The 22,871-nt window shown below is 45.5% G+C and overlaps 3 protein-coding genes across 5 annotated transcripts in view; 2 read left to right on the top strand and 1 right to left on the bottom strand.

Moving 5' to 3' along the window:
- LOC114140503 (kalirin-like) overlaps positions 1 to 6,145 on the top strand; it is a 34,675-nt gene extending 28,530 nt beyond the window's left edge. For both annotated transcript variants that reach the window (XM_028010435.1, XM_028010434.1), the window contains exons 53-57: positions 160 to 237; positions 681 to 866; positions 950 to 1,121; positions 1,724 to 1,869; positions 1,942 to 6,145. In XM_028010435.1, the coding sequence (XP_027866236.1) occupies positions 160 to 237; positions 681 to 866; positions 950 to 1,121; positions 1,724 to 1,869; positions 1,942 to 2,127 (768 nt within the window). In that variant the 3' untranslated portion in view covers positions 2,128 to 6,145. The remainder of the gene's footprint in view (positions 1 to 159; positions 238 to 680; positions 867 to 949; positions 1,122 to 1,723; positions 1,870 to 1,941) is intronic.
- A 627-nt stretch (positions 6,146 to 6,772) lies between these two features.
- On the top strand, positions 6,773 to 13,030 carry bco1l (beta-carotene oxygenase 1, like). The gene is made up of 11 exons (XM_028010642.1): positions 6,773 to 7,207; positions 8,821 to 8,949; positions 9,220 to 9,349; positions 9,994 to 10,141; positions 10,205 to 10,352; positions 10,685 to 10,905; positions 11,037 to 11,303; positions 11,374 to 11,479; positions 11,550 to 11,644; positions 12,273 to 12,384; positions 12,457 to 13,030. The coding sequence occupies exons 1-11, from the start codon at positions 7,144 to 7,146 to the stop codon at positions 12,609 to 12,611; spliced, it is 1,575 nt and encodes a 524-aa protein (XP_027866443.1). The 5' UTR covers positions 6,773 to 7,143; the 3' UTR covers positions 12,612 to 13,030.
- Positions 13,031 to 13,963: 933 nt separating this feature from the next.
- Positions 13,964 to 22,733, bottom strand: eif5b (eukaryotic translation initiation factor 5B). Of its 2 annotated transcripts, XM_028010470.1 has the most exons (27): positions 22,604 to 22,733; positions 21,342 to 21,458; positions 21,209 to 21,272; positions 20,974 to 21,132; positions 20,395 to 20,857; positions 20,197 to 20,324; positions 20,046 to 20,123; positions 19,813 to 19,963; positions 19,489 to 19,581; positions 19,331 to 19,417; positions 19,202 to 19,261; positions 19,086 to 19,109; positions 18,276 to 18,559; positions 17,621 to 17,728; positions 17,410 to 17,520; positions 17,260 to 17,327; positions 16,951 to 17,092; positions 16,748 to 16,879; positions 16,471 to 16,653; positions 16,230 to 16,391; positions 15,926 to 16,057; positions 15,727 to 15,858; positions 15,581 to 15,657; positions 15,340 to 15,504; positions 14,822 to 14,960; positions 14,589 to 14,750; positions 13,964 to 14,513 (listed from the first exon to the last, which is right to left on the bottom strand). In XM_028010470.1, exons 1-27 carry the CDS (start codon positions 22,636 to 22,638, stop codon positions 14,406 to 14,408), a joined length of 3,564 nt encoding a protein of 1,187 aa, XP_027866271.1. In that variant the 5' UTR covers positions 22,639 to 22,733; the 3' UTR covers positions 13,964 to 14,405. The 2 variants fall into 2 exon arrangements, with proteins under 2 accessions (XP_027866271.1, XP_027866272.1); XM_028010471.1 differs by lacking the exon at positions 19,086 to 19,109.
- Between the last annotated feature and the right edge of the window lie 138 nt (positions 22,734 to 22,871).

Genomic DNA, 22,871 nt, shown 5'->3' with positions numbered 1-22,871 from the left:
TTTTGTCTCATGCTCAAAGATCTGATGAAGACAAAGAGGCGGCATTGTGAGGAAGATAATAAATGATTCATACAGGATGGTGAATCATCAGCCTGTGGAACAGCTCTGACCTTTGCAATATTTAACATCAGTCTGTGTGTGTGTGTGTTTTGTTTGCAGAAAGCAGTGGAGTTGATGTCGCTGGTTCCTAAACGCTGCAACGACATGATGAACCTGGGACGCCTGCAGGGATATGAGGTGCTGCAGCGCCCCCTGTGGCCCGAAACTTTCTATGATTCTACTAGATTTTGATAAATGATGTGTCTGAATATAGAAAATAACAAAAAAGAGCTCTGGAGATCATATGTCTATCTGTTATCAGCTTTAATCATATGGTGATGCTGCTGAATGTGGAGTTTTCTGAAGATTTGTATTTTTCTGCCCCCTAGTGGCAAAATATAATTAATGCACCTTAAAATATGCTTAACCACAAAAACCTGTTATTGCCATTGTAGATAGTAAAACCAAGAGTAAATATCTGTCAAAGATTAATATCAGAAGAAGGGATTTCTGTTTCAAAAATCCAAAAAATTCCACTTTTGAAAGTCAAATTTCCAAGTTTTTTTTCCTGAATAATTCTTGACTATTACTCACCTAAATGTAGCTGGTTTTTCCTCTGACTGGCTGCTGCTGTTCTCCAGGGGAAGCTGACGTCTCAGGGGAAGCTGCTGCAGCAGGAAACCTTCTGTGTTTGGGAGCAGGACGGCGGCGTTTTGTCCCGCAGCAAAGAGCGACGAGTCTTCCTGTTCGAGCACATCGTCATCTTCAGCGAACTGCTGCGAAAAGGCTCCAATAACCCCGGATACCAGTTCAAAAACAGCATCAAGGTGAGACCAGTCCCACTGGGAAGACAGCAAAACCAGTACATTACCATTGGGAGGCTTTAATGGTGCTGGTTTGTGTGGGGCAGGTGATCTACCTGGCCATGCAGGAGAGTGTGGACGGAGACCCCTGTAAGTTCGTCTTGTGGTCCCGTGGGTCAGCGGAGCGTTTCACGCTGCAGGCCTCCTCCGCCAGCATCAAGATGACCTGGGTGGAGACCATCGCCACCCTGCTGGACGCCCAGAACAACTTCCTGTCAGGTGGCAACATCATTTAAACCTCACTGAACTCTGAGAACCCTGAAAAACCTTAAAGTCTCCATTTTCTACAACTGTTTTTAAATTAGTCAGTAACTTCTTGTGATTGATAGATTGTGCCAGTAGTGGAAACAGGTAAAACAAAGCACTGAACAGCACCCAGGGTAAATCTGCTCAGCCTGGCACTAGGGGGCACTAGAGCGGTCCATCGGCAGGCCGCAGGGTTTTTGTTATAAATGTTAAAAATGACAAAAACTGAAGTCAACCAGCAGTTGGAGGGACAAGTTCAATGTGTCAACTATAAACTTAGCTTAATACGTCCTTACTGCTGCTGCTGGTGTAATAAAAACACTATTTAAAATAAAAGATGCTGAGTCTGGTGGGGGTAAAGTAAAGCCTGGTGGCCCTCCGGGCTTATAAAACACTGGAGGAATCGCTGGACACCAACCGGATCCACTCAGTGGAAACGAGGCTTTAGAAACCACTTTAACCCGGTTAAAATCTTGTGGTCGCTCCATTACGCTCCGATACGCTGATGACGTTGTTTTTTATTTGAATGTTCTGATCAAATCGTCTCTAAAGTTAAACATCTCCTCTAATCCCAGCTCTCCAGTCGCCTATCGAGTACCAGAGAAAAGAGGCCGGGATCTCCGTGACCCGGCCGCTGTCGTCAGGGCGACCGCCCTCGACCCCGCCCACCCCCAACGGCCACGCCTCTCAGCCTACTCCGGACAGTGAGCAAGACGACCAGGTCTGGGTTGCTTCTGCTGCTCCGACGGTTCCCCTCAGTCAGACTGGACTTAAACCCGACTCGTCCCTGCAGGAGCTGGTTCTGGTGGTGCAGGACTTCCTGGCGGTTCGGGAAGACGAGATCACAGTATACCGAGGAGAGAAGGTCCAGATCCTGTCGTCCAATCAGCAGGGTCAGAGCCTGGTGTACCGGCCGGCCAACACAGAATCGCCTGCTGCCGAGGGATGGGTGCCACGGAGCGTGCTTAACACACCCTGATACACACACACACACTGACTGAGGTCAGAGTCGGGTTTACGCTTAACACACACACATCCCTACACACGCACACACACCTGCCCCCTGCAGGCCAACAGGGTGAACAGCACTGAGGGAAATCCAGAGAGAAACTGAAGAAGAATAATGATGATCAGCTGCTGACCACAAACTCTGATTGGATCAGGACAAAAATCAATAAAGCTATCAATACAGTTATCAGATGAGTTATGTTCACATGTGCCTTAGTTACGACTTTATTTGGATTAATGTAATGTTGAAGGATTTATTTCTGCTTTTTCTTCCTTTTGTATGTTAGACTTTATTTACTGAACTTTCTTTCACTGATATCGATATTAAATTCCAACCAATATTTTACCAAATTTAAGAAAAAAATAAATTAACTCTGCAATGTTTTACTTAGGAGGAAAAATCAGTTTCATTAACTTATTTCATCTTTATTAAGTTTTAGATGATATCCAGCCTCTTCTGGATTAAACCAATTTAAACTAATAATCCGGCTCTTAAGCGTCTAATTGGACTTTATCACCATAAATCAAAGGAAAGAGGAGTTCATTTGCATAATTAAGTCTTAAATCTTTACTGGTACAGAGTTGACATCATCGTCCTTCAGGCTCCTGGTGACAGTTCCCACACACACACACACACACACACGCCCAACACACACACACTCCCAGCAGCGGCTAATGCTAGCCTCTCTCCTGGTGCTTCATCTCGTCCAATCAGATGCTGCCGTCAGCCTGGCAGCAGCCAATCACACTCCCTCAAACTGTTTACTGCGGGTCAGCGGGAGGAAGGCCTCACCCGGCTGGGCGGGGCTACAGGAAGCTGCCGTTGCCTGGCAACCAGAGACAGTATTTAAGAAAAAATAAAAGCCTCCAGAAGAAGGAGGCGTGAAGACCCGTCAGCCAATCAGAACTGAGCTGTCAGTTCTGATTGTCACGTTTATAGTGTGTATAAAGACTGAGGACACACACACACACACACACCCTGCTACGATGAAGATTACCGACATGATAATTATGAGATTTAGACTCGGATTTTCTCCTCCGTCCTGAGGAAACAAGAGAAACTGTCATTAATATCAGTGTGTGTGTGAGAGTGTGTGTGCTTGTGACGCCGTCCTCTGCGTGTGTGTGTGTGAGAGAAAAAAAGAGAGAGAGAATGTGTGTGTGTTTTTCCACAGAAAGTCGCGGTGTCCCGCTGTAGCGTAGCCATGACGACTTGTGTTTACGGTGACGTCATTTTTACTTCGATTACTTTTGATTTTGGAGGGTTTTTTTTTTTTTTAGTGGACCGCCTGCAGCGACGGTTGCCTCGGCAACGGCCTGTTTGGCTATTCTGATTATGCATCGCTCGTTTCTGTAAATAGACCAGAAGTCCAGAAAAGCAACTCCACACGCGTGGACGTCATCCGTCTCTCATCCGCAGCAACCCTCCACACACACGCGCCTGTCTGTCCCCGTCCTCCTGTCTGTCCCCGTCCCTCAACCCGTCCACGTCCCCATCTCTGGGTTTCTCTGGTGCCATTCTCAGACAACACCCCGGTCCTTAAGGAGCTCTGCAGGTCGCTCGGCATGAAACAAGCGCACAGTCCCCGGTTTAAGGTGGAACACCCTGTTGTGAAGGGTTTAAGGTAGAATGCTTGGTTGTTTCCAGTCTATTTTAATTCGGCTCCTGTCCCTCATCTCATTGGTTCCTCTGCAGTTACAGATTATTACCTCCAAAGCTTACAGGACACTTTCCAGAGCGAATAAATTATCTTTCAATTAAAATTAATTGAAGACAAAACTAGCAACATCTTCCATTTTTGCTGCTAAATTATTGACTAAAATGACTTACTGACTTATTCAGGTTCTTCAATCAGCAGATTGGTGCTACATGCTATTCTAGTCACTCAACATGTCAGTGCTAACTGCTACATGTTAGCATTAAGAGGCTATTTTATGCGAGTATAGCTTCACTGCTAGGCTAGCTCCTTTAGCACAACTAAACAGTGTCTTTTCCAGATTTTGAAGCAGAAATGAACCCAGTGGGTCAAAAGAAACAGAAATCAAGGATTACCTTTTATAACTTCCATTTCTGGAACTTGCATCGTTGGTTTAAACGCTTACAGGTCAGGAGAAAGTTAAAAGTGCTTGGTCATCGTTTTAAAACAGTCAGGTAACCGTTCAGTATATTTCAGTAATGAAACCTCAAAGTTACGTTTGTGGAAAGTAACTTCTAATTTCACAGTAGCCTCTAAATCTTGGGAAAGAATTAACTGCTGCTGAGCATTTTAATGAACTGCAATGGTAGAAAGTTGTAGTTTATATTCAGTGTTGAGGTGGTTCTGTTTGATCCGTCAGAGGATCTGAAGGGAGAATTCAACCTTGCTTTAAGGGCGTTCAGGCAGAGTTAAAATAGACTTGAAAAAGACTGACATCTCGCCACGACCAGCTCCAGGCTGCAGTTTATCACATTCCAGCGGCTGCAACAACACCACGACTTTTATGCAACAGAAAAACTGTCAAATAAACCAACGAATCCAACAGAATCTGCTTGGATCGCACCGATAATCTACGACTTTATCATGACACAGGAAACATGAGATCAGCCAACAGCTCTTCTTTACGACGTCCTTTCAAATCTTTTAGTTTAAATGTAAAAATTAACAACTAGAAACCAAGATTTTCAGTGACTGGTTGATGCTGTCATGTGTGATGCACTTCAATGTGATTCAATGCTGAGTTCAAGTTCTGTAGGAGCTGTCGTAATTATCAGTTTTACCTAAAAACATGCTGCTGGAGTTAAAAAAAACAAAAAAACAATCCAATCAGACAGTAAGAAAACCAACCCTAAACGTCTCTGATCCCACACAACCTGAACTCTGGTTTTAACGAGGAACTGAAACTAACAGACGCCTCTTTGTTGCCTGTTCTGAAATAGAAAATGATTTTGTGTTTTTATGTCGGTGTCAAGACTGTTGATGCAAAAATATTAAAACAATAGGAGCCCAAACCAGACAAACACTTTCCTCACAGCAGCTGAACTCGGAGTGCATGAAGGGCTGAGGGGGGGACGCAGCGCAGAGAACCTGGCAACCCAACTTCTACTAATCCAACTAAACTGGTGTCAAACGTCTGAGCAGCAACAATATTTAAGATATAAATAAATGTTTCCAGAGGTCGTGAAAGGTCAACCAGCCCTTGAAGTTTCTTCAAATCTAACTAAGCTGGTGTCAAATGTCTATGCAGCAAAAGTTTTGGTTTGTGCTGCTTTTGCAAACAAATGTTTTTGCTGCACAAATGTAGCCAAATCGATCAACACCAAATTTGTGTGACCTGGTTGACCTGTGACCTCTGATGATCTCTGCTCACATTTACAAAATCAACTCGGCTACATTTGTACTGCAAAAATATTAATTTGTGCTGCTTTTGCTTTGAAGTCATTGATGATAACTTTTGTAAACTCTTAATAATATCTTTAAATGCTGGCGACACAAACGTTTGACAGTTTAGTCAGATTTGAAGGAGCGTTGGTGGTCAGCGTGGCTCGGCGGCGGCTGCAGCGGCGGCTGCAGCGGCGGCTGCAGCAGCGGCTGCAGCAGCGGCTGCAGCACCCTGAGGAGAGCTGGTGCACTATGAAGAGTTGAGATGGAAACTGGTTCAGGACTGGACCAAGGGCTCTCCAGACAGCTCCATTAAACATTGCACAATATTAACGGTGAAGGTGGAAACGCTGCGCTAAGACAGAAGGGAGCGCGTTCTGAACAGAGACTGGTGGAAGATAGCACATTATGAAAGGTTAAAGGTTAAAGGTCTTTAGTTTACGGTGAGAGGTGAAACTGGGAAGCAGCGAACCGGAGGGCGAAGGGTGCTGTTTGAGACCTCGCCTTGTTGCCGCCTGGCAAACTCAACTAACCAATCAAACAGTGTTATTTGTACAGAACTAACAGCTGCTAACTGACTGCTAACAGCTCTCTGTTGTTGTTTGTAATAAACTTCATTTTTCATCCAAACCACCAGCGTCTGCTGCTCTGATTTAAGCTGCTCTGATTGTCTGCTTTCTAAATGTTTGAAGAAACCAAAACGTTGTCTGCAAAAGTCAGAGCCGAATACGACTGAAGAACTGGGATAAAGTTCCTCTACAGCGAAAATATCTGGAGGAATTAATATTTAACCCTAAATCAGTGTGAAAACAGTCGGAAGTGCAATCTTGTTGAAGTGATGCATGCTGGGATAAGATCCGATAGGAGCGGCTGTAAACCAATTCAAAGCCGGACGCAGAAGCACAACTTTAACCCTGAAAACGCTGGAAGGACGTAGCGCTAGCTAACCCTTCCCCCGGTCACCACGGAAACAGGCCAGCAGGGTAATTAAGGACACCGGAGATTTTTCACTGCAGTTTATATAATGAATTCATCCTGATTTTTTGAATCTTTGCAAGGACTGCTCTAAGTTGCTTTTGATATTAACAGCATTTTATATTTTTACAATTCATAGCATTTTATATTTTATTTTTATTTTTTATTTTATCTACAACTGCTACTCAGTGGTAGTTGTTATTGTGTCTTGTCTCTATGCTGTAACTGCGAAGTAATTTCCCTGCTGGGATGAATAAAGTACTTCTATTCTATTCTATATCAGTTAGAGCCTGCTGTATAGTTTTACAGTGTTATTCCTAATTTAGATAAGAGATAACAGGTGTGATAACGACAGCCGGACTTTCTCACTTCCAGGTCCAAATATTAATCCATCAGATTAATAATCCAGCTGGACTGATCCAGAATCATTCAGTCCTGTTGGTTTTCCAGATATTTAGTGTTTTTTCACAGTTTCTGACGATTAGAGGTTGGTTAGAGAAACCTGAGTGTTACGATGGAAATCTGACCAAAGTCCGGTCCGGCCCGGTCCGCTTACGCAACGCTACGAAGTCCTGGAGCGGATCACGTGGACTGGAGCCGGCTTAAAGGAGGCAGGATCCACAGCGGCACCGGCCACTCTGCAGGACCGCAGCATGCAGGATATCATCGCCAGGAACGGGCTCGAGACCCCAGAGCCGCTGAAGGCTGAGGTCAAAGGTCAGTGGCTCTACAACAAGCTGGGTCTGCTTGGTGAACGTGTTAAACAACAGAACCGTTTATTTATGGCTCTGGGAGCCGTTTATCCAGCTCCAGTCAGTTCTGACAGTTTTAGATTTATTCGTTGACATGAAATTTAAAGCTGCAGTTTGTAACTTTTATTAAATATATTTTTTACATATTTATTAAAGCTAATATGAGACAGATCAATGAGTAGATTAATCTCCTGCTGTTGCCGTCTGAAGAAAGGCACCGCTAACAACCAAAAACAACCAATCAGAGCCAGGAGGCGGGTCTTAGCACTGTTAATCAATCATGGGTACACGCTGCTAAATGTGTTAATGATGGAGAAACAACTTAATGTTTATCTGCCATCATCGGTGGCTATGCTAACTAGCCTTACCATTTACAGCAGGATCTGCTAGCTGCAGCGTATCAGAGAGCCAATAGGAAGTGATTGGCAGCACTAAGACCCGCCCCCTGGCTCTGATTGGTTGTTTCTAGTTAGCAGTGGGAGAAACAAGAGGAGATGGATTTTCTGTGACAGATTATCTCTCATTTTATCACAACAGTTTCAATAAATATGCAAAAAACATTTTTTATATATTACAGCTTTAATATCACCCTTCATATTCATTGATAATGTTTGAAAAACGCATCTAAATCCCAATCAGTGAGATTAGAAAAAGGATTACAACACAATAATCTGAGATGAATTCCTTTACAGGATTAGATTTAGCAGCATGACATCACTTCCTGTTTTGTTGTTCAGTTTACAGCCAGAGGGAATCAAAAGTTAGTAAAAGTTATTTTGAGGTTCAGTTTGGCTGCTAAATGTTTATTGGAAAACTTAGAGCAAATTAATAACTAATGAAAACTTATGTATTGATTTGAGATCAGATAAATAATTATCTACTGATTTTAATCAGCAGATTGTTGAAGTTGTTGTTAACTGGTTTAGTAATTGATTAATTTTCAAGTTGAGAATACAGATGATAAAAACGTCAATTTACTGAAAAACAGAACTTTAATGGAGCCAAAACTGAACAATAAATATAAATATTTAAGACAAAAACATTCTTAGTTTTAAATCTGTAAAGTTTTAATGTCGCTGCCTCTATGTTCAGATTCTAGAAATAAATCTTTATAACTTTTTATGTCTATCAACTGAAATTCATGTTGTATTTTATGCAATGATGTGTTTTAATTTTTTTTTTAAAAAGGAGTTTAATTGTTAGCATTTTTATGTATTTGAATAATGTATTAAATAAGCCTAAGTAGGTAAATGAAAAATATAAAGTACCTGACAAATTTTATTTCATTAATAGTTACAATAATCAATACTGATCAAATCTCTATTTCAAAAAAGTGTAATTTATATCACAGTAATATTATATTTTACAATTTATTGGTCCTATCTTTGAACAGTGGAGAGTATAGAAACATTTATTTTCCTTCAGTTGTTCATCATTAGTTTTAGTTTATCAAGACGATAAAATAAAATTCTCAATAAAACCAAATGCTGGATCAAAACACTCCAAACGTTTGTAGCAAAAACAGCATCTTGGTAGTTAATGAAAGTGTTGTGTGTGTGTGTGACCTTTGACCTCCAGGGTCGGTGCCGCCGTGGCTCCAGGGCACTCTGGTGCGGAACGGACCCGGACTTTTCTCAGTGGGGAAATCGGAGTACAACCACTGGTTTGACGGCCTGTCGCTGATCCACAGCTTCACCTTCCACAACGGTCAGCAGGGGGCGCCACTGAGACCAACCAACCTATCGATCAATCAACCAATCGATCAACCAATCGTGATTATTTGTCTGGCTCATTTCAGCAACAAGCCAAAAGTGACAAACTTTCCTTCATCATCAATACACATTAAATTACTCCAGTTATTCCTTTAAATAAAGCAGCTCTTTGTTTAAGGGAATCAGTGTTTCGGCTGTTTTGCAGTTTTCTGGACGTTTGTCCCAGGTTTCAGCTTGATTTTTATTGGCTCCGCACCGTTTTCAGGGGAGGTGACGTACCGGAGCAAATACCTGAAGAGCGAAACCTACAGGAGGAACGTGAAGGCCGATCGGATCGTCGTGTCCGAGTTCGGCACCATGGTTTACCCCGACCCCTGCAAGAACATCTTCGCCAGGTAAAAACACCAAAACATCTTCGCCAGGTAAACAGCAAGAGCATCTAAATGTGTTGATGAAACCCAACAGGCTGTTAAAATATTAAACAGATGTCCCTCCAGGATTTTGTGATTGTTTTTGTGGATTTTGTAGTCGAAGTCACAGATTTTGTGGAGCTAATTTAGAAATATTTGTATGAAATCTTTGCGATATTTGTGCTAAAGTAAAAAGTTAAATGTAATTGTTTATTACTCTCTGTATCGATCACGGACTATAACCTGACAGCAAGTAAAGCTGAGGCAGCAGTTTATATTAAACTCAATGTTTGACAAATTGAGAAAAAAAAGTGTTGATTTTGTGTATTTCTGAAAAACTGGAGCAACTTTTTGATGTAATTTGGAGTTTAGAGGGCCACATAAAAAGCTACAGCAGGCCAGATTTGGCCCCCGAGCCTTAAGTTTGGCATACTGCTCCCATTAGATCCCAGCATTAGTTTCAGGTTGTTTTTGAGTTAACAGACCACAACAGAAAACCTGAAGTCTTTTCAGGACATTCAGGATTTTACGAGACTTTAAAAGCCTCGTAAAGCTGGATTAAATAATTCTAGATCATCATTACAACCAAAAACTATCCTCAATATTTCCTCTGTAAACCTCGTCACCAGGACAATGACACATTTCCGCAACATCATCCCCGATTTCACAGACAACAACCTAATCAACATCATCCGCTACGGTCAGGACTACTACGCCTCCTCTGAGGTCAACTACATCAACCAGGTCGACCCGTTGACCCTGGAGACGGTGGGCCGGGTGAGTCTATACGCCCTAAAGCTCTTTGACTCGTCTCACAGGACTGACACGCATCGTTTCCAGACCAACTATAGGAACCACATTGCTCTGAACCTGGCAACCGCTCACCCTCACTACGACAAGGAGGGCAACACCTACAACATGGGAACCGCCATCATCGGCCTCGGACGGCCCAAATACATCATCTTCAAAGTGCCAGCAAACGCCTCAGGTATTAGAGTAAACATCGCTTTTCTTGGCCAACATGTTCGTATCCGAGTCAGATACAGCTAATGGATTTATGACGCCACAATCTAAGAGCGTGTTTCAGATGATTTGTCACTAGGACAAAAACCAGAGTCATCCAAGGTTTTAACTAGGAGCCATAAACATTAATTAGCATGACGTGACTGACTGCTTGTAGACAGTTGTGAACTTTGGTTGCATTGTTTAAAGGGATCAAAGCATCATGACCGTTTAGACCCATCATTACCATTTGCTCATCAGAAATGAAAAAATACCGTGTGAATAAGTTTGGTTTCTGTATTTTTCTGTCCGTTTCAGATAAAGACCCCAAGAAACTGGCTCTGAGAAAGGTTCAGCAGATCTGCTCCATTCCTTTCCGATCCACTCTGTATCCGAGCTACTTCCACAGCTTCGGCATGACGGACAACTACATCGTGTTCGTGGAGCAACCCTTCAAACTGGACATAGTGAAACTGGCAACCGCCTACTTCAGAGGGGTCAACTGGGGGAGCTGCCTCAAATTTGATGAGAAAGACAGTGTAAGTCCAGTTCCTGTTAGGTTTACTCAAACAGATTAGCATGAATGAAGCACGACGTAGCCTCAAGGTTTGATAAAGACACTTTCTTCTTTAGTTCACAACGTTTTACAGAGGTATCTTCCCCGTTTCAGACGTTCTTTCACATCATCAACATAAAGACGGGACAGGTTCAATCTCTTCGCTACCGAACCGATGCTCTGGTGGTTTTCCATCACATCAACGCCTACGAGGACGACGACCACGTCGTGTTCGACATCATCGCCTACAATGACAGCAACCTGTACGACATGTTCTACCTCCACAACATGACAAAGGAAACGGACAACTTCATCCAGACCAACAAGGACTTCTCCCCTCCGGTCTGCCAGAGATTCGTCCTGCCGCTGAACGTCCACAAGGTAAAACCAGGCTGAGGTCACAGCCACTGAGTCTGTTCCAGTCCATGACCATCACCTGCGTGTCCTGCAGGATTCTCCCAAAGGAACCAACCTCGTGACTCTGACGGACACGACAGCGCAGGCGGTGATGCAGGACGACGGATCCATCTACTGCAAACCCGACATCATCTTTGAAGGTTTGGTGTTTTTGATGTGGAGGAGAAACGATGAGATCCACTGGATCTAACGAGTCTGACTGCTCTGCAGGGATGGAGCTGCCGGGGATTAACTACAACTTCAACACCAGGAAGTACCGCTACTTCTACGGCTCCAGGCTGGAGTGGTCACCTCACCCCAACAAGGTACACCCATACCTTCAACTCGTCTGTTCTACATAGTCTGTATTTTTAACAATTAATCATCTTGAATTTTATTAAAAACAATAAATTACGGGCGTGCCGTGGTGGCGTAGGGCATAGCGCGACCCACATTTGGAGGCCTCAAGTCCTCGACGCGGCTGTCGTGGGTTCGACTCCCGGACCCGACGACATTTACCGCATGTCTTCCCCCCTCTCCTTCCCCCTTTCCTGTCAGCCTACTTTGTAAAAAGGGACTCTAGAGCCCACAAAAAGACCCCCTGGAGGGGTAAAAAAAAAACAATAAATTACACACTAACACTATAAAAATATTAATAATAGTTATAGTGCCTGGAAACAGGATGTATCGATATGCTGACGATGTGACCCTTCTTACCAAATATTTGCCAATTTTTCTAAATGAATCTACTTGAACGAATTATTTGTGTGTATATGATGAAAATGTTCCTGTATTTTGAATATGTTGCTGATAACGGAAAGATTTTATAAATTTGAAAATATTTCTAAGCATTACCAACAAACCAGAACCACGTAGAAAACATTAAAACGGCTGAAAATAACCGGCTCAGCCTCCTAAAAACTCACCATCTGCTTGAAAACCTCCCACCAACAGATCGCCAAGGTCGACATCGTCACCAAGACGCACATCGAGTGGCATCAGGAGAACTGCTACCCGTCAGAGCCGGTGTTTGTCGCCTCTCCGGGCGCGGAGGAGGAAGACGATGGTGAGAGAAAATCGTAAAAACGGATCGAAGGAGAATTTTTTCTCTCCATTTCTAATCGTTTTGTTTCTGCAGGAGTCATCCTGTCATCCATCGTTTCCTCAGATCCAAGCGTTTCTCCGTTCCTGCTCATCCTGAACGCCAAAACGTTTGAGGAGGTCGGCCGGGCCTCCATCCCGGTCCCGGTCCACATTGACCTTCACGGACTCTTCATTCCCGCCAAATCATAAAAACGTTTGGTTTTAAAGCAGATAGATACTACTGAAATGAAAATAAAAGGTTTTTTCTTGTTTTCATTTTGTACCCAAATCTGACTGATTTTACTCCGATTTAGTCATAAAGCAACTTCTAGAGTCATATTTCTATAAAGTGTTTACCAAAATGAAACAAGCTTCAAAATCAGAGCGTTTATTTGAAAAGTTAAATTTAGTACTTAAAAACATGGCTTCAGTTCAGTGTAAAATATTGAGTTTTGTATTTTTAAATCCAGTGTAAAATAGTTAAATCTGTTTTTTGTTGGTTTCTTTTGTTTCCTATATTTAAATTCTGTGTTAAGTTTTCTGCATAACATGAATATCTTAGATATTTTAAGATACATTAATTTGTAAAACAGTATCTGAGATAATAAACTAAGTGATATTGATCTTGAGTTCTGCTTCAGCTTCACCAGTTTGTACTGGGAACCAGTAAGATTCTGAACTGGACCTGGATGAGCTAAGCGTCAGTACCTGATGGAGTCCTGTCGTGATCATTTGCCACCAGCAGAGGGCGCTCCACCACATGATGTCAAACCGCTTCTTCAGGAAAACACAAACAAAAGACAAGAGTTAAAAATTGTAATCATATTTTAGACCAAATGTCAGATATTCTGAATGGAACAAAGAAAACAAAACATTAAAACACAAATTTCACTTAAAATAGAGTCAAACTTTCTCCACAGTACTTACATTTAATTCCATGTTTTCCAAATGTGGACTTTATAAATTTATTTCCTGCTGATCCATAAATTTTAACTCAACACCATTTGTTTCCAGACAGCTGTTGACCTGAGGGAGGAAGGTGTGTTATACATTTAAACTAAAAACATTTGAGCATAAAAAATGTTGTAGATGTTTTTGTGGTTAAAGTTTTGGAATCAGAAGCTGAACTGTAACAAATACAGGACAAACTTAATTTAACAATCAGAACATACAGAGAACTAAATCAACTGAAATCAAAGAGGCGACAGGAAAAACAGATTCCACTGATTTGAGTTAATAAAAGCAGGTTAAAGACATTTAATCTTTCTGCACAATTCATTATTTTTCCAGCCAAATGCATCAGGATGGAGGCCGACGTGAAATAAAGAGCAGTTTGATGAATAATTGAAAATATTTCTAAAACCTGGACGACAGGAGAAAATCGAAGCGACGCCTCACAGACAGGAGGAACTAAACCGACCAAAACAGAACCAGAATCTCATCCCAGCATCTGGTTTTACTGTCGTCCAATAAAATGACAGAATATCATATAAACGGTATTAAATATGCTAATCACAGGTTATAAAATGTTTCTGGGTTTTTATAAAGTATTTTGACTGAAATTAATCGTCGTTCTGCAGCTTTTATTAGAATCATGGGAATTTATTACATCAGCAGTTGCAGCAAAAACAGTTTAAAATCTTCTGTTTCCCCGCCTTCCAACATGGCCGCCAAGACAAACAGACGTCAGCGTGTCAGAGTCTGAGCTGCTCGCCGCCTCCGTCCGGAGCTCCAGGCTGCTGGGAAAGGGGGCGGAGCCTGGGGCAGGAAGTGGCGGCAGCACATCAAAGAGCGAGGGCCAAGAGGAAGATGATGATGATGATGCTGAAGAACAGGCACGTTGGAGTGAGTCTAGGCTATCGCTGTCACACAGTGAGGAGCCGCTGTCCACAGAGACACGCCGCTCCGCTCCGCCGCGCTGCCGCTCCGACTGCAGGAAGCGTCTGATTGGTTGGCTGGCTGGTTGGTGTTTCTGTGGCTCCGCTCCGGTTGGTCCGGTCCGGTTCAGATGATCTCAAAGGTTTTCTTCAGCTCCATGATGAGCTGCCAGTCCGATTTCTGCATCTCGTCTCTGAACCAGTTCTTCAGGGCGTCGATGGACGCCCGCGTGATCTGCACCCACACAGAGCAGCCGTTGTTATGGCAACAGAAAGAATAAGCCCCTCGTCCCCACGGGCGTGTCCTCACCTTGCTGACGATGACGTCAGTGGCTTCAAAATGGCGGCCATACATCTTGGGCGACTCCCCGGGGATGGGCTCAATCTTCACGCAGATCTCCTGGCCTTTCTTCGCCGTGTCCACCGACTTGTGGTTCATCTCGATGCTGGTTACCACGCCGATCTCCACGAACTGCAACGCCCAGCGCCGTGGTTACACAACGCAAACAAAACAGCGCCAACGGTTACACCGGTGCCTCTCACCCCTTTGCTGGGCACGCAGAGCGGCGTCCCCTGCTTCAGAAGCCCCGCCTCCACAGACACGCCCATCACGATGGGATCTCTGGAGTTGAAGATGAACTGAGGAAGAACGCGGAGCTTCACCGGGAACACGGCGATGTGCCTGGGCAGAAACACCGTGAGCATGGGGGCGTCAACCCAGACTCACTGCATTAGGCTCTAAAGGTCAAAGGTTACTGGAGACTGCAGACTTTAAGACACTTTAAAGGGTTTTGAGGTCTGGATGAAACTGATCACAACCCACCAAACCTGCTGTGTATCGATGTACTGTCAATAAAAACATGGAGTCCAAATACACAGACCTGGAATCACCATGACAACAGGAGGTAATTATAAACTGATAATTACTTAAAGCTTTTTGGATTTAGTTTGTTCTGAAATCTAGTTTTTTGGGTTATTGTGATGAAATCGTGACAACACTGCCCTCCTGTGGTTAGAACATGAACTGTATTTCTATTATCTGTGTCGGTGAGTTTTCCTACTTGAACTCTTCCTGTTTGGACTTCTTGTAATCCTCTCTGTACTTGGTGAAGGCATCAAACAGGTGGTAGATGATCTCAGCAGAGAAGATGCGGACGCCCAAACTGTCGGCCATCTCCTGGCTCTCCCTCTCCACCTTTACGTCAAACGCCAGGATGACAGCGTATCTGCGGATGGACGGACAACCGGCCGTCAGACGGCGCCTGGAGACGGGTCAACGTACCAGCAGGGGGCGCCACGTACTGTGGGTCGTGCTCCAGCATGGCGGACGCCTTCATCACGTCCTTTTTATGTACAGGGCCGATGTTGATGCCTGCGTACTGGAAGAGAGGCGTGGTCAGCTGGAGGTGACTTCCTGTTGGAGGTGTCGGGGGGGGGCAGTTACTCACCGGGACCTTGGAGGTCCGGAGGAACTCCAGCAGCGCCTCCAGGGAGCCCAGTGTGGAGGCCTGAACGTACACACCCTTCTCCTCCAGCTTGATGGAGCTCAGCGTCTGCTTCAGCTCCTTCACCAGCTCATCCTGACCACCAGACGTTAGCCGTTAGCGGGTAGCCACAACACAACGCAGCGGAAAACAACAACAATACCTTCAAGACGGGGACCTCGTCGTCCCTGTGGGCCACCAGCAGGGGGAGCCCTGCCAGCGTCTTCTCCAGGTCTTTACCTAGAATCTTCACTCCCTGAGCCGTCGACACTTCCTTGTGCTTCTCATACTGACTCTGGACAACAACAACAACCAAACAACGAGAGCAAATTATTTATGATTCATGACATCTCAGCCATGAGAGGAATTAAAAGAAACATCAACATTTTTGACCCAAAACTGAATCAAAACGGAAAAAAATAGGAAAACAAATGATAATAAATCAGGTTGTAGTTTGTCTTGCTAACCTTGACCCTCAGCTCCTTGAGCGGCGGCGGCAGCAGCAGGCCCCTGATCTGCGTGACGATGGGCCCCTCCACCCCAGGGACAATGATGGTCTCTCCCTCCCGCAGGCGGCCGTTGATCAGGATGACATCGATGGTGGTTCCCATGCCGGGCAGCGCCTTCACCTGGACACACACAGACACACCGCCGTCATGACGACGATGATGATAGAGGCAGAGGGGGCGGGGCCAGGTGCCGGCTCACCTCCATGACCTGCGCCCGCAGCTCGTCGCAGTGCGCCAGGCGGCGGGCCAGCATGCTCTGGGTGAGCTCCACCAGCAGGGCGATCAGGTTCCCCATGCCGTCGCCGCTGTGGGCCGACGTGGGAACCAGAGACACGAACGTCCGCGGGTCTTTGTTCTCGAAGAACAGCGCCGCGTTCAGACTCTGGGGACAGACAGGAAGCAGTCAGTCTGGGAGGGACAGGAAGTAGAGCTGTGATTGGCTGATGGGAGCAGAGCTGTGATTGGCTGCTCATCACCTGCTGAGCAAACTCCACGATGATGGCCTTGGTCCTCTCGTCAAACTCGTCCTTGGTGTTCTTCTTCTGCTTCTTCAGCGTGGCGACCACGTCCGTATCAGGACTCTTCTTCCAGTCGTAGAGCCGGTCGATCTGATCAGAGCACACAGAGTCAGACGAGGAGAGGAAGAGGACGAGGAAGAGGACAAGGAGGAGCCGGAGACCTTGTTGAGGGCCACGATGAAGGGACACTTCTTCTCCTTCAGCAGGTTGATGGACTCGATGGTCTGAGGCTCCAAGCCGTGCATGATGTCCACCACCAGGATGGCGATGTCACACAGAGAGCTGCCTCTGTTCCTCAGGTTACTGCAGGGACACAGAGACACTCAGGACACTGGGGACAGGCAGAGGACAGGCAAGGGACAGGCTGGGGAAAGGGAGAGGCTGGGGACAGGCAGAGGACAGGCAGGGGACAGGCTGGGGACAGGCTGGGGACAGGGAGAGGCTGTGGACAGGCAGAGGACAGGCTGTACCTGAAGGACTCGTGTCCTGGGGTGTCAATGATCAGCATACCGGGGATCTTGATGTTCTCCCTGTCAAACTACACACAGACACACACACACACAGAGAGCTCAACAAGCTGCAAACCATCACTGAATCCAGCATGGAGTGAGTGGTCGTACATTTTTAACCATCTTGGTCTGCTCCTCGATGGTCTCCTTGGGGACGTTGGTGGCTCCGATCTGCTGGGTGATTCCTCCGGCCTCGCCGTCCTGGACGTTTGTGTGACGCAGCTGCACACGAAAAACACAAAAAACAATAAAACCACTAAAACAATAAAACTTCTGCCTCCAAACAGGGAGGGACACCACCAGCAGGGGGCAGCAGCGTCACCTTGTCCAGGATCTTTGTCTTCCCTGTGTCCACGTGTCCCAGCACACACACCACTGGCGCTCGGAGCCGGTCCGGGTCCGTGTTCTTCAGGTTCTCCGCTCGCCGTTTCTGTTCCCAAAGATAGGCCAAACTCAGACGAGCTCTCACTACGCTCACTTTTCCCACAGTACAATTCAAACAATTTCAAGGTAAGTTTTCTAACTTTTCCAGCACCAAAACAACACAAATTAACTAAAATAGACGGTTTAAATTCACAGTTATATCATATAATTTATTACTGTTAATATTAATATCTTGTGGTAATATTACACATCCTACAGCAGGACAAGGAAACTAAAAGATAAAACATTTGAAATGTCTCTCACACCTGACTCGTCTGAAGAAGTTAAAAATAAATTTCTAAAAAATATCACAAAGTTTTCTGGCATTTAGCAAATAGAAATAATTTTGTTGATTCTAACTAACGTAAAATAATAAAAGTTACATCTGATTTAACTTCAGACAGATGGAAAACTATTTTGTATTATCTGTAAATATTTGGTTTGAACTGTGGATGTTTCAGACATTTAGGCTTTTAAAAACTTCATCACCAAACCGTGAAACGCCTGACAAAAACTCCAGCACCGTAGGAACACTGACTGCTGCTGGAGCTCACCTCTATCCTCTTCCTGGCTCGGTCATACAGCCGCTCCTCCTTCGTCCTGCCATCATCATCGTCGCTCTCGCTGCTCTCCTCTTCGCTCGCCGCTCTCCTCTTCCCGTGACTCACTGGCGCGCTCTCTTTCTCCACCTCAGCTTCCTCCTCGCTTTCCTCCTCCTCCTCTTCTTCATCCTCCTCGTCGTCCTCCTCATCTTCCTCTTCCTCCTCCTCCTCGCTGGCAGCCGGCTGACGAGGAGCCGGCGTCTCCTCTTTGACCTCGATGTGAACTTTCTTCAGCTCTGGTGAACAATCACCACACGGATCAAACAGTCGGGTAAAAAACTGAACCAAGATGGCCGACATCAACAAAACAAACCAAACATGCTTTACACTCTACAGCTAAATAAATACTACTCTACTTTAAAAATACTAACTACAATAACAGAGAAAATCTAGGAATTAAAAATAAATTATAGAAAATATTAAATAACTATAAATAATAATGACTTAAAATAAAGCTAAAGATTAAGCTTAAATAAAATTGTTTCAAAAAAATATAATAAATTTCAAAGACTGAATGTAGCTGCAAGTGAAAAAAAATTAAATAAAAATAAATGAGTTATTTAAAAAAAAAATAATTTAACTAAAAAAGAAAACAGAAAAAAAAAATTAAAGTTTAAGATGAGATCAGATGAACAGTGTAAGGAAGGAGCTGTGATGCGGTCAGTAATAAACCGTCAGGCTGTTAGAGGATTTAATCTCTAGTTTAAGGAATCAAACGCACACCGAGCAGCGGCCTAGTCAAAGCACCACAAGGAGAAGTACCTGCTGCTCGTCTTCTCTTTCTCTCTGTTTGTTCATGAATAAAAGGAAGAAACGGATCAGCTGCTGCTCTCCCTTACAGCAGGAAGCAGTGACCTCTGACCTCAGTGACCTCTCACCTTTCTCCTCGTCGCTGGCCATTGCCTCCCAGTCGTCCAGGTCGGCGTCCGCCTTCGCCTCTGCACAGAAACATCAGTGGTTAGCGGCTGCTTGGCCTCCGCCCGCCGCCCTCCGCCCGCTCCACCCACCTGGCACTGCAGCCGGCGGCTTGCTCTCCGTCTCCATGGCAACAGGCTCCGGGGTCTCCGAGACTGGCGACGTGACCTCCGATGTTTCTGACAGAACAAAACAAGATTTAGAGGAAGACGAGGAAAAAGAGGATGAAGAGGAGGAAGAGGAAGAGTACCTTCAGGTGATTGGACGTTGGGTTTCTTCTTCCTCTTGTCTCCATAAAATGGTTTCTTCTTTGGCACGCTGTCTTTGGATGGCACCTCAACGCCTGAACACACCAATCAGAAACCACTGAGGAGGAGATGCCACGCCCCCTCAAACTGACCACGCCCCCTACGAGAGGCCCCTTCAGACTTACATTCACCATGAAGATATGAGAAGAAAGAAAACTGCTGACATGACTCATGATTCTTCTGTATTGGAATCAGCCGATACTAAACCTCAGATATTGGAAGTGATAAAAGTGGATCTGTGAATCCCTCTGGCCCCGCCCCCTCACCCTGCGCCTGCAGCAGCTTGAGCGTGGCCTCGGCTCTCGCCCGCGCCTCCCGCTGGGCCTTGGTCAGCAGCTTGCCCTCCTTCTTCAGACGCTCCTTCCTCTCCTTCTCCTTCTGCTTCTTCTTCTCCCTGCGCTCCTGCTCCAGCCGCTCCTGCAGGGTGAGTTGAGGTGAGTTGGGGTGAGTTGGGGGTGATCGAGCAGCGCTGTTTGCAGCAGTAGAAGACGCTGCCTACCTGCTCCTGCCTCTGCTTCTCCAGCTCCTCCAGCCTCCTCAGCTGCTCCTCCTCCTCCCTTCGCGCCCGCTCCTCCTCCTGCAGACAGTCACAGTCAGACTGCAGCCTCAGCAGGACTACGTTTCCCAGCATGCCCCAGTCAGCCTCCCACCTCCTTCATCTTGGCCAGCGCCTCCTGCATGGCCTTCACCGTGGCCTTGCTGGGACCCTTCTTCTTCTCCTCCTTCTCTCCCTTCTTCTTCTTCTTGTCCTTCTTCTTCTTGTCTCCTTCGTTCTCGTCTGCAGAAGAAGAACACAAAGTCATCGCTTTGCTTCCAGACAGATAAACACTCACCTGATGACATCATACCTTCTGCTGCTGGCTCTTCCTGCTCCTCCACAGCTGCTGCCTCTGTCATCTTCTTCTCTGGTTCTGGTTTGGACTCCACGGTGGCCTCCTTCTCCTTCATCTTCTTCTGCTTCATCCTCTCTTCCTCTTTCTTCTTCTTGTCCCTCTCCTTCTTCTCTGCCTTCTTCTGCGCCGCCGTTTTCATCTTGAAGCCGCCCGCCTCGTCCTCCTGCTCCTCCTCGCCGTCGCTCTCTGCCTTCGCCCCCTTCCCTTTGCTCTTCTTCTTCTTCTCTCTCCTGGAGCTCACCTCCTCGTCGTCGGACTCCTCCTCCTTCCCTCCGTCTCCCTTTGGCTCCGCCTCCTTGGGCTCCTCATCATCAGACACAGACTGTCTCTTCCCTCCTTTCTTCCCAGCCTTGGCCTTCAGCCGGGAGCGGGAGGAGCTGTCGTCATCGGAGTCGGAGGGCGGCGTGGCGGGAGGCGCCTGCAGAAACAACAACAAATAACCAATAAATGAGGATTTATTTATGAAAGGTCAAAGTTGAAGTCCAGACGTTATGATGCTAATGCCATCAGATAAACACGTGAACGTTTCCTCGCCTTGTTCTTCTCCTTCTGCTCTCCGTTCTTATCTCCATCAACATGGCCTTCCTCCTCCTCATCCTCAGGACTCGCTCCTCCTTTCTTCCCCTTCCTGGTTTTCTTCTTCTCTGGTCTGGGAGGCTCTGGAGCGTCTACTTCTTCTGTGGTTTCTGCTTTCTGCAGCAGGAGAGAGGCAGTGAATGTGAGGAGGTTGGCGGTGCGTTCAGGTGCATTCCGGTGTGTTCAGGTGTACCTTGGCCTTTCCTCCCTGAGTCTCCAGGGAAAGCTCCTCCAGCTCCTTCAGGATGTCGTCCTCACTATAGAGAGAGAGAAGAGTCAGAGCGCTGCAGCAGAGGGAAGAGGAAGACTGGCTGATGGTGGCCTACTCAAAGTCCTCTCTCTTGGCTGCTTTCTTCTTCTTCTTCCCTTTCTGCTCTTTGGAGGCGCCGGCTCCCTCAATCTCTGCAGCCAGAGCGTCGATGTCCACGCCGTCATCTTTGGCACTGGTCACACACACACACACACACACCATGAGGTCAGGTGACCAGAGCTGCTGCTGACTCTTCAGTCTCGTTGTGACCCAGCTCCCTGAACTCAGCCTCACTTTGTTCTGTGTTCAGGGCTAACCGTTAGCAGCCACATTTTGACCACCTGCAGCAGGAACTCATATCCAACATAAAAAACTCCAAGTTTTACATTTCTAGAATGGTTTACGCTCCAGTGGTTTGATTCTCCGAGCAAAGAGGAACACAGTCTGTCCAACCGGTTGCTGCCTGAAATTAGTTGACTAAACATTTAACTAATTGTAAATAAGCAATAAATCAATTAATCACATGATAAATTATAATGAGTTCATTTTTTTTATTTTTGCATGATTTACTGTTTTTCTCTTTCAAAGTGTGTATGATAAAACTCTTCAGTCTGGTTCTTTGGTCTTTTTTTAAGGATAATTTTGTTTCCAAAGATTTTATAATTCATTTCTAAATGATAATTTAAAATGTCTTCTAGTTACAGTGTTACATATTCATCAGAATTTAAAGTCCACTGATCTTTGAGGATGTATTATTGCATTATTATCCCATTACCATTATATTAATAGATGAACAGTTGGCTGAACTCGCAGCACACCTGTCTCAGCAGACTCAGGTGTGCGGCAGGTGTCCTCCTTCCCTCAGCTAACGGTTCCAACACACCTCTCGCCCGGTGAACGAGTCTCCAGGGAATCTCACCTGGGTAACAGTAAGAGCAGCTGGTCGCCTCTTTAAACTGAAGTGCGGCTGGTGGCAGCTGTTTACAGCCAGGACTGTGTCGGAGCTAACGCGGCTAGCCGCGATAGATTCTGACGGTAAGCCCCAACCTGCGGCCTGGAGCCCGGCTCAGGGTTACGTCACTCAGAGATAGTTCACCACAGCCCCGGTGGTTGTGTAATTAATCCTAACCCACTTCCAGACTGTTAGCAGCCTCACCTGAACTCACACACCTACAATGACTCGTGGTTAGCATCTGTTAGCATCATTTAGCCGATAAGCTAACGGTTCAAACAGCGGGGTACAGGCCCGTTTCAGGGATTTAAGACGACGGGGAAGTTCTCTCTGCCCGGTCCCACCCTGGACAGATGTTTATGGACAGCAGGACATGTCATCCCTACCTGTCCTCTCCAGATTTCTTCTGTTTCTTCCCCATGGTGCCGCTGTGCTTCAGATGAAACTTGGCTCTCTGCTGGCCGACGAACACGACGGCTCACATTGGACAAAGATTATATATTGAGAACACAATGGGGAGATATCTCACTCTGCTTTTAAAAACTTAATCTTAGTAAGGTTTAACAGCGCATTTCGTAAAGAAATATGTCAACGTATTTTTTACATTTATAATACAGGTTTACATTATTAATTAAAATAACAGTTAAAGTAAAC

This window comes from Xiphophorus couchianus, chromosome 24 (genome assembly GCF_001444195.1).
Source record: "Xiphophorus couchianus chromosome 24, X_couchianus-1.0, whole genome shotgun sequence".
Classification (NCBI taxonomy): domain Eukaryota; kingdom Metazoa; phylum Chordata; class Actinopteri; order Cyprinodontiformes; family Poeciliidae; genus Xiphophorus; species Xiphophorus couchianus.
Note: the sequence above shows the minus strand (reverse complement) of the source record. Positions and strands in the feature narration are given on the sequence as shown.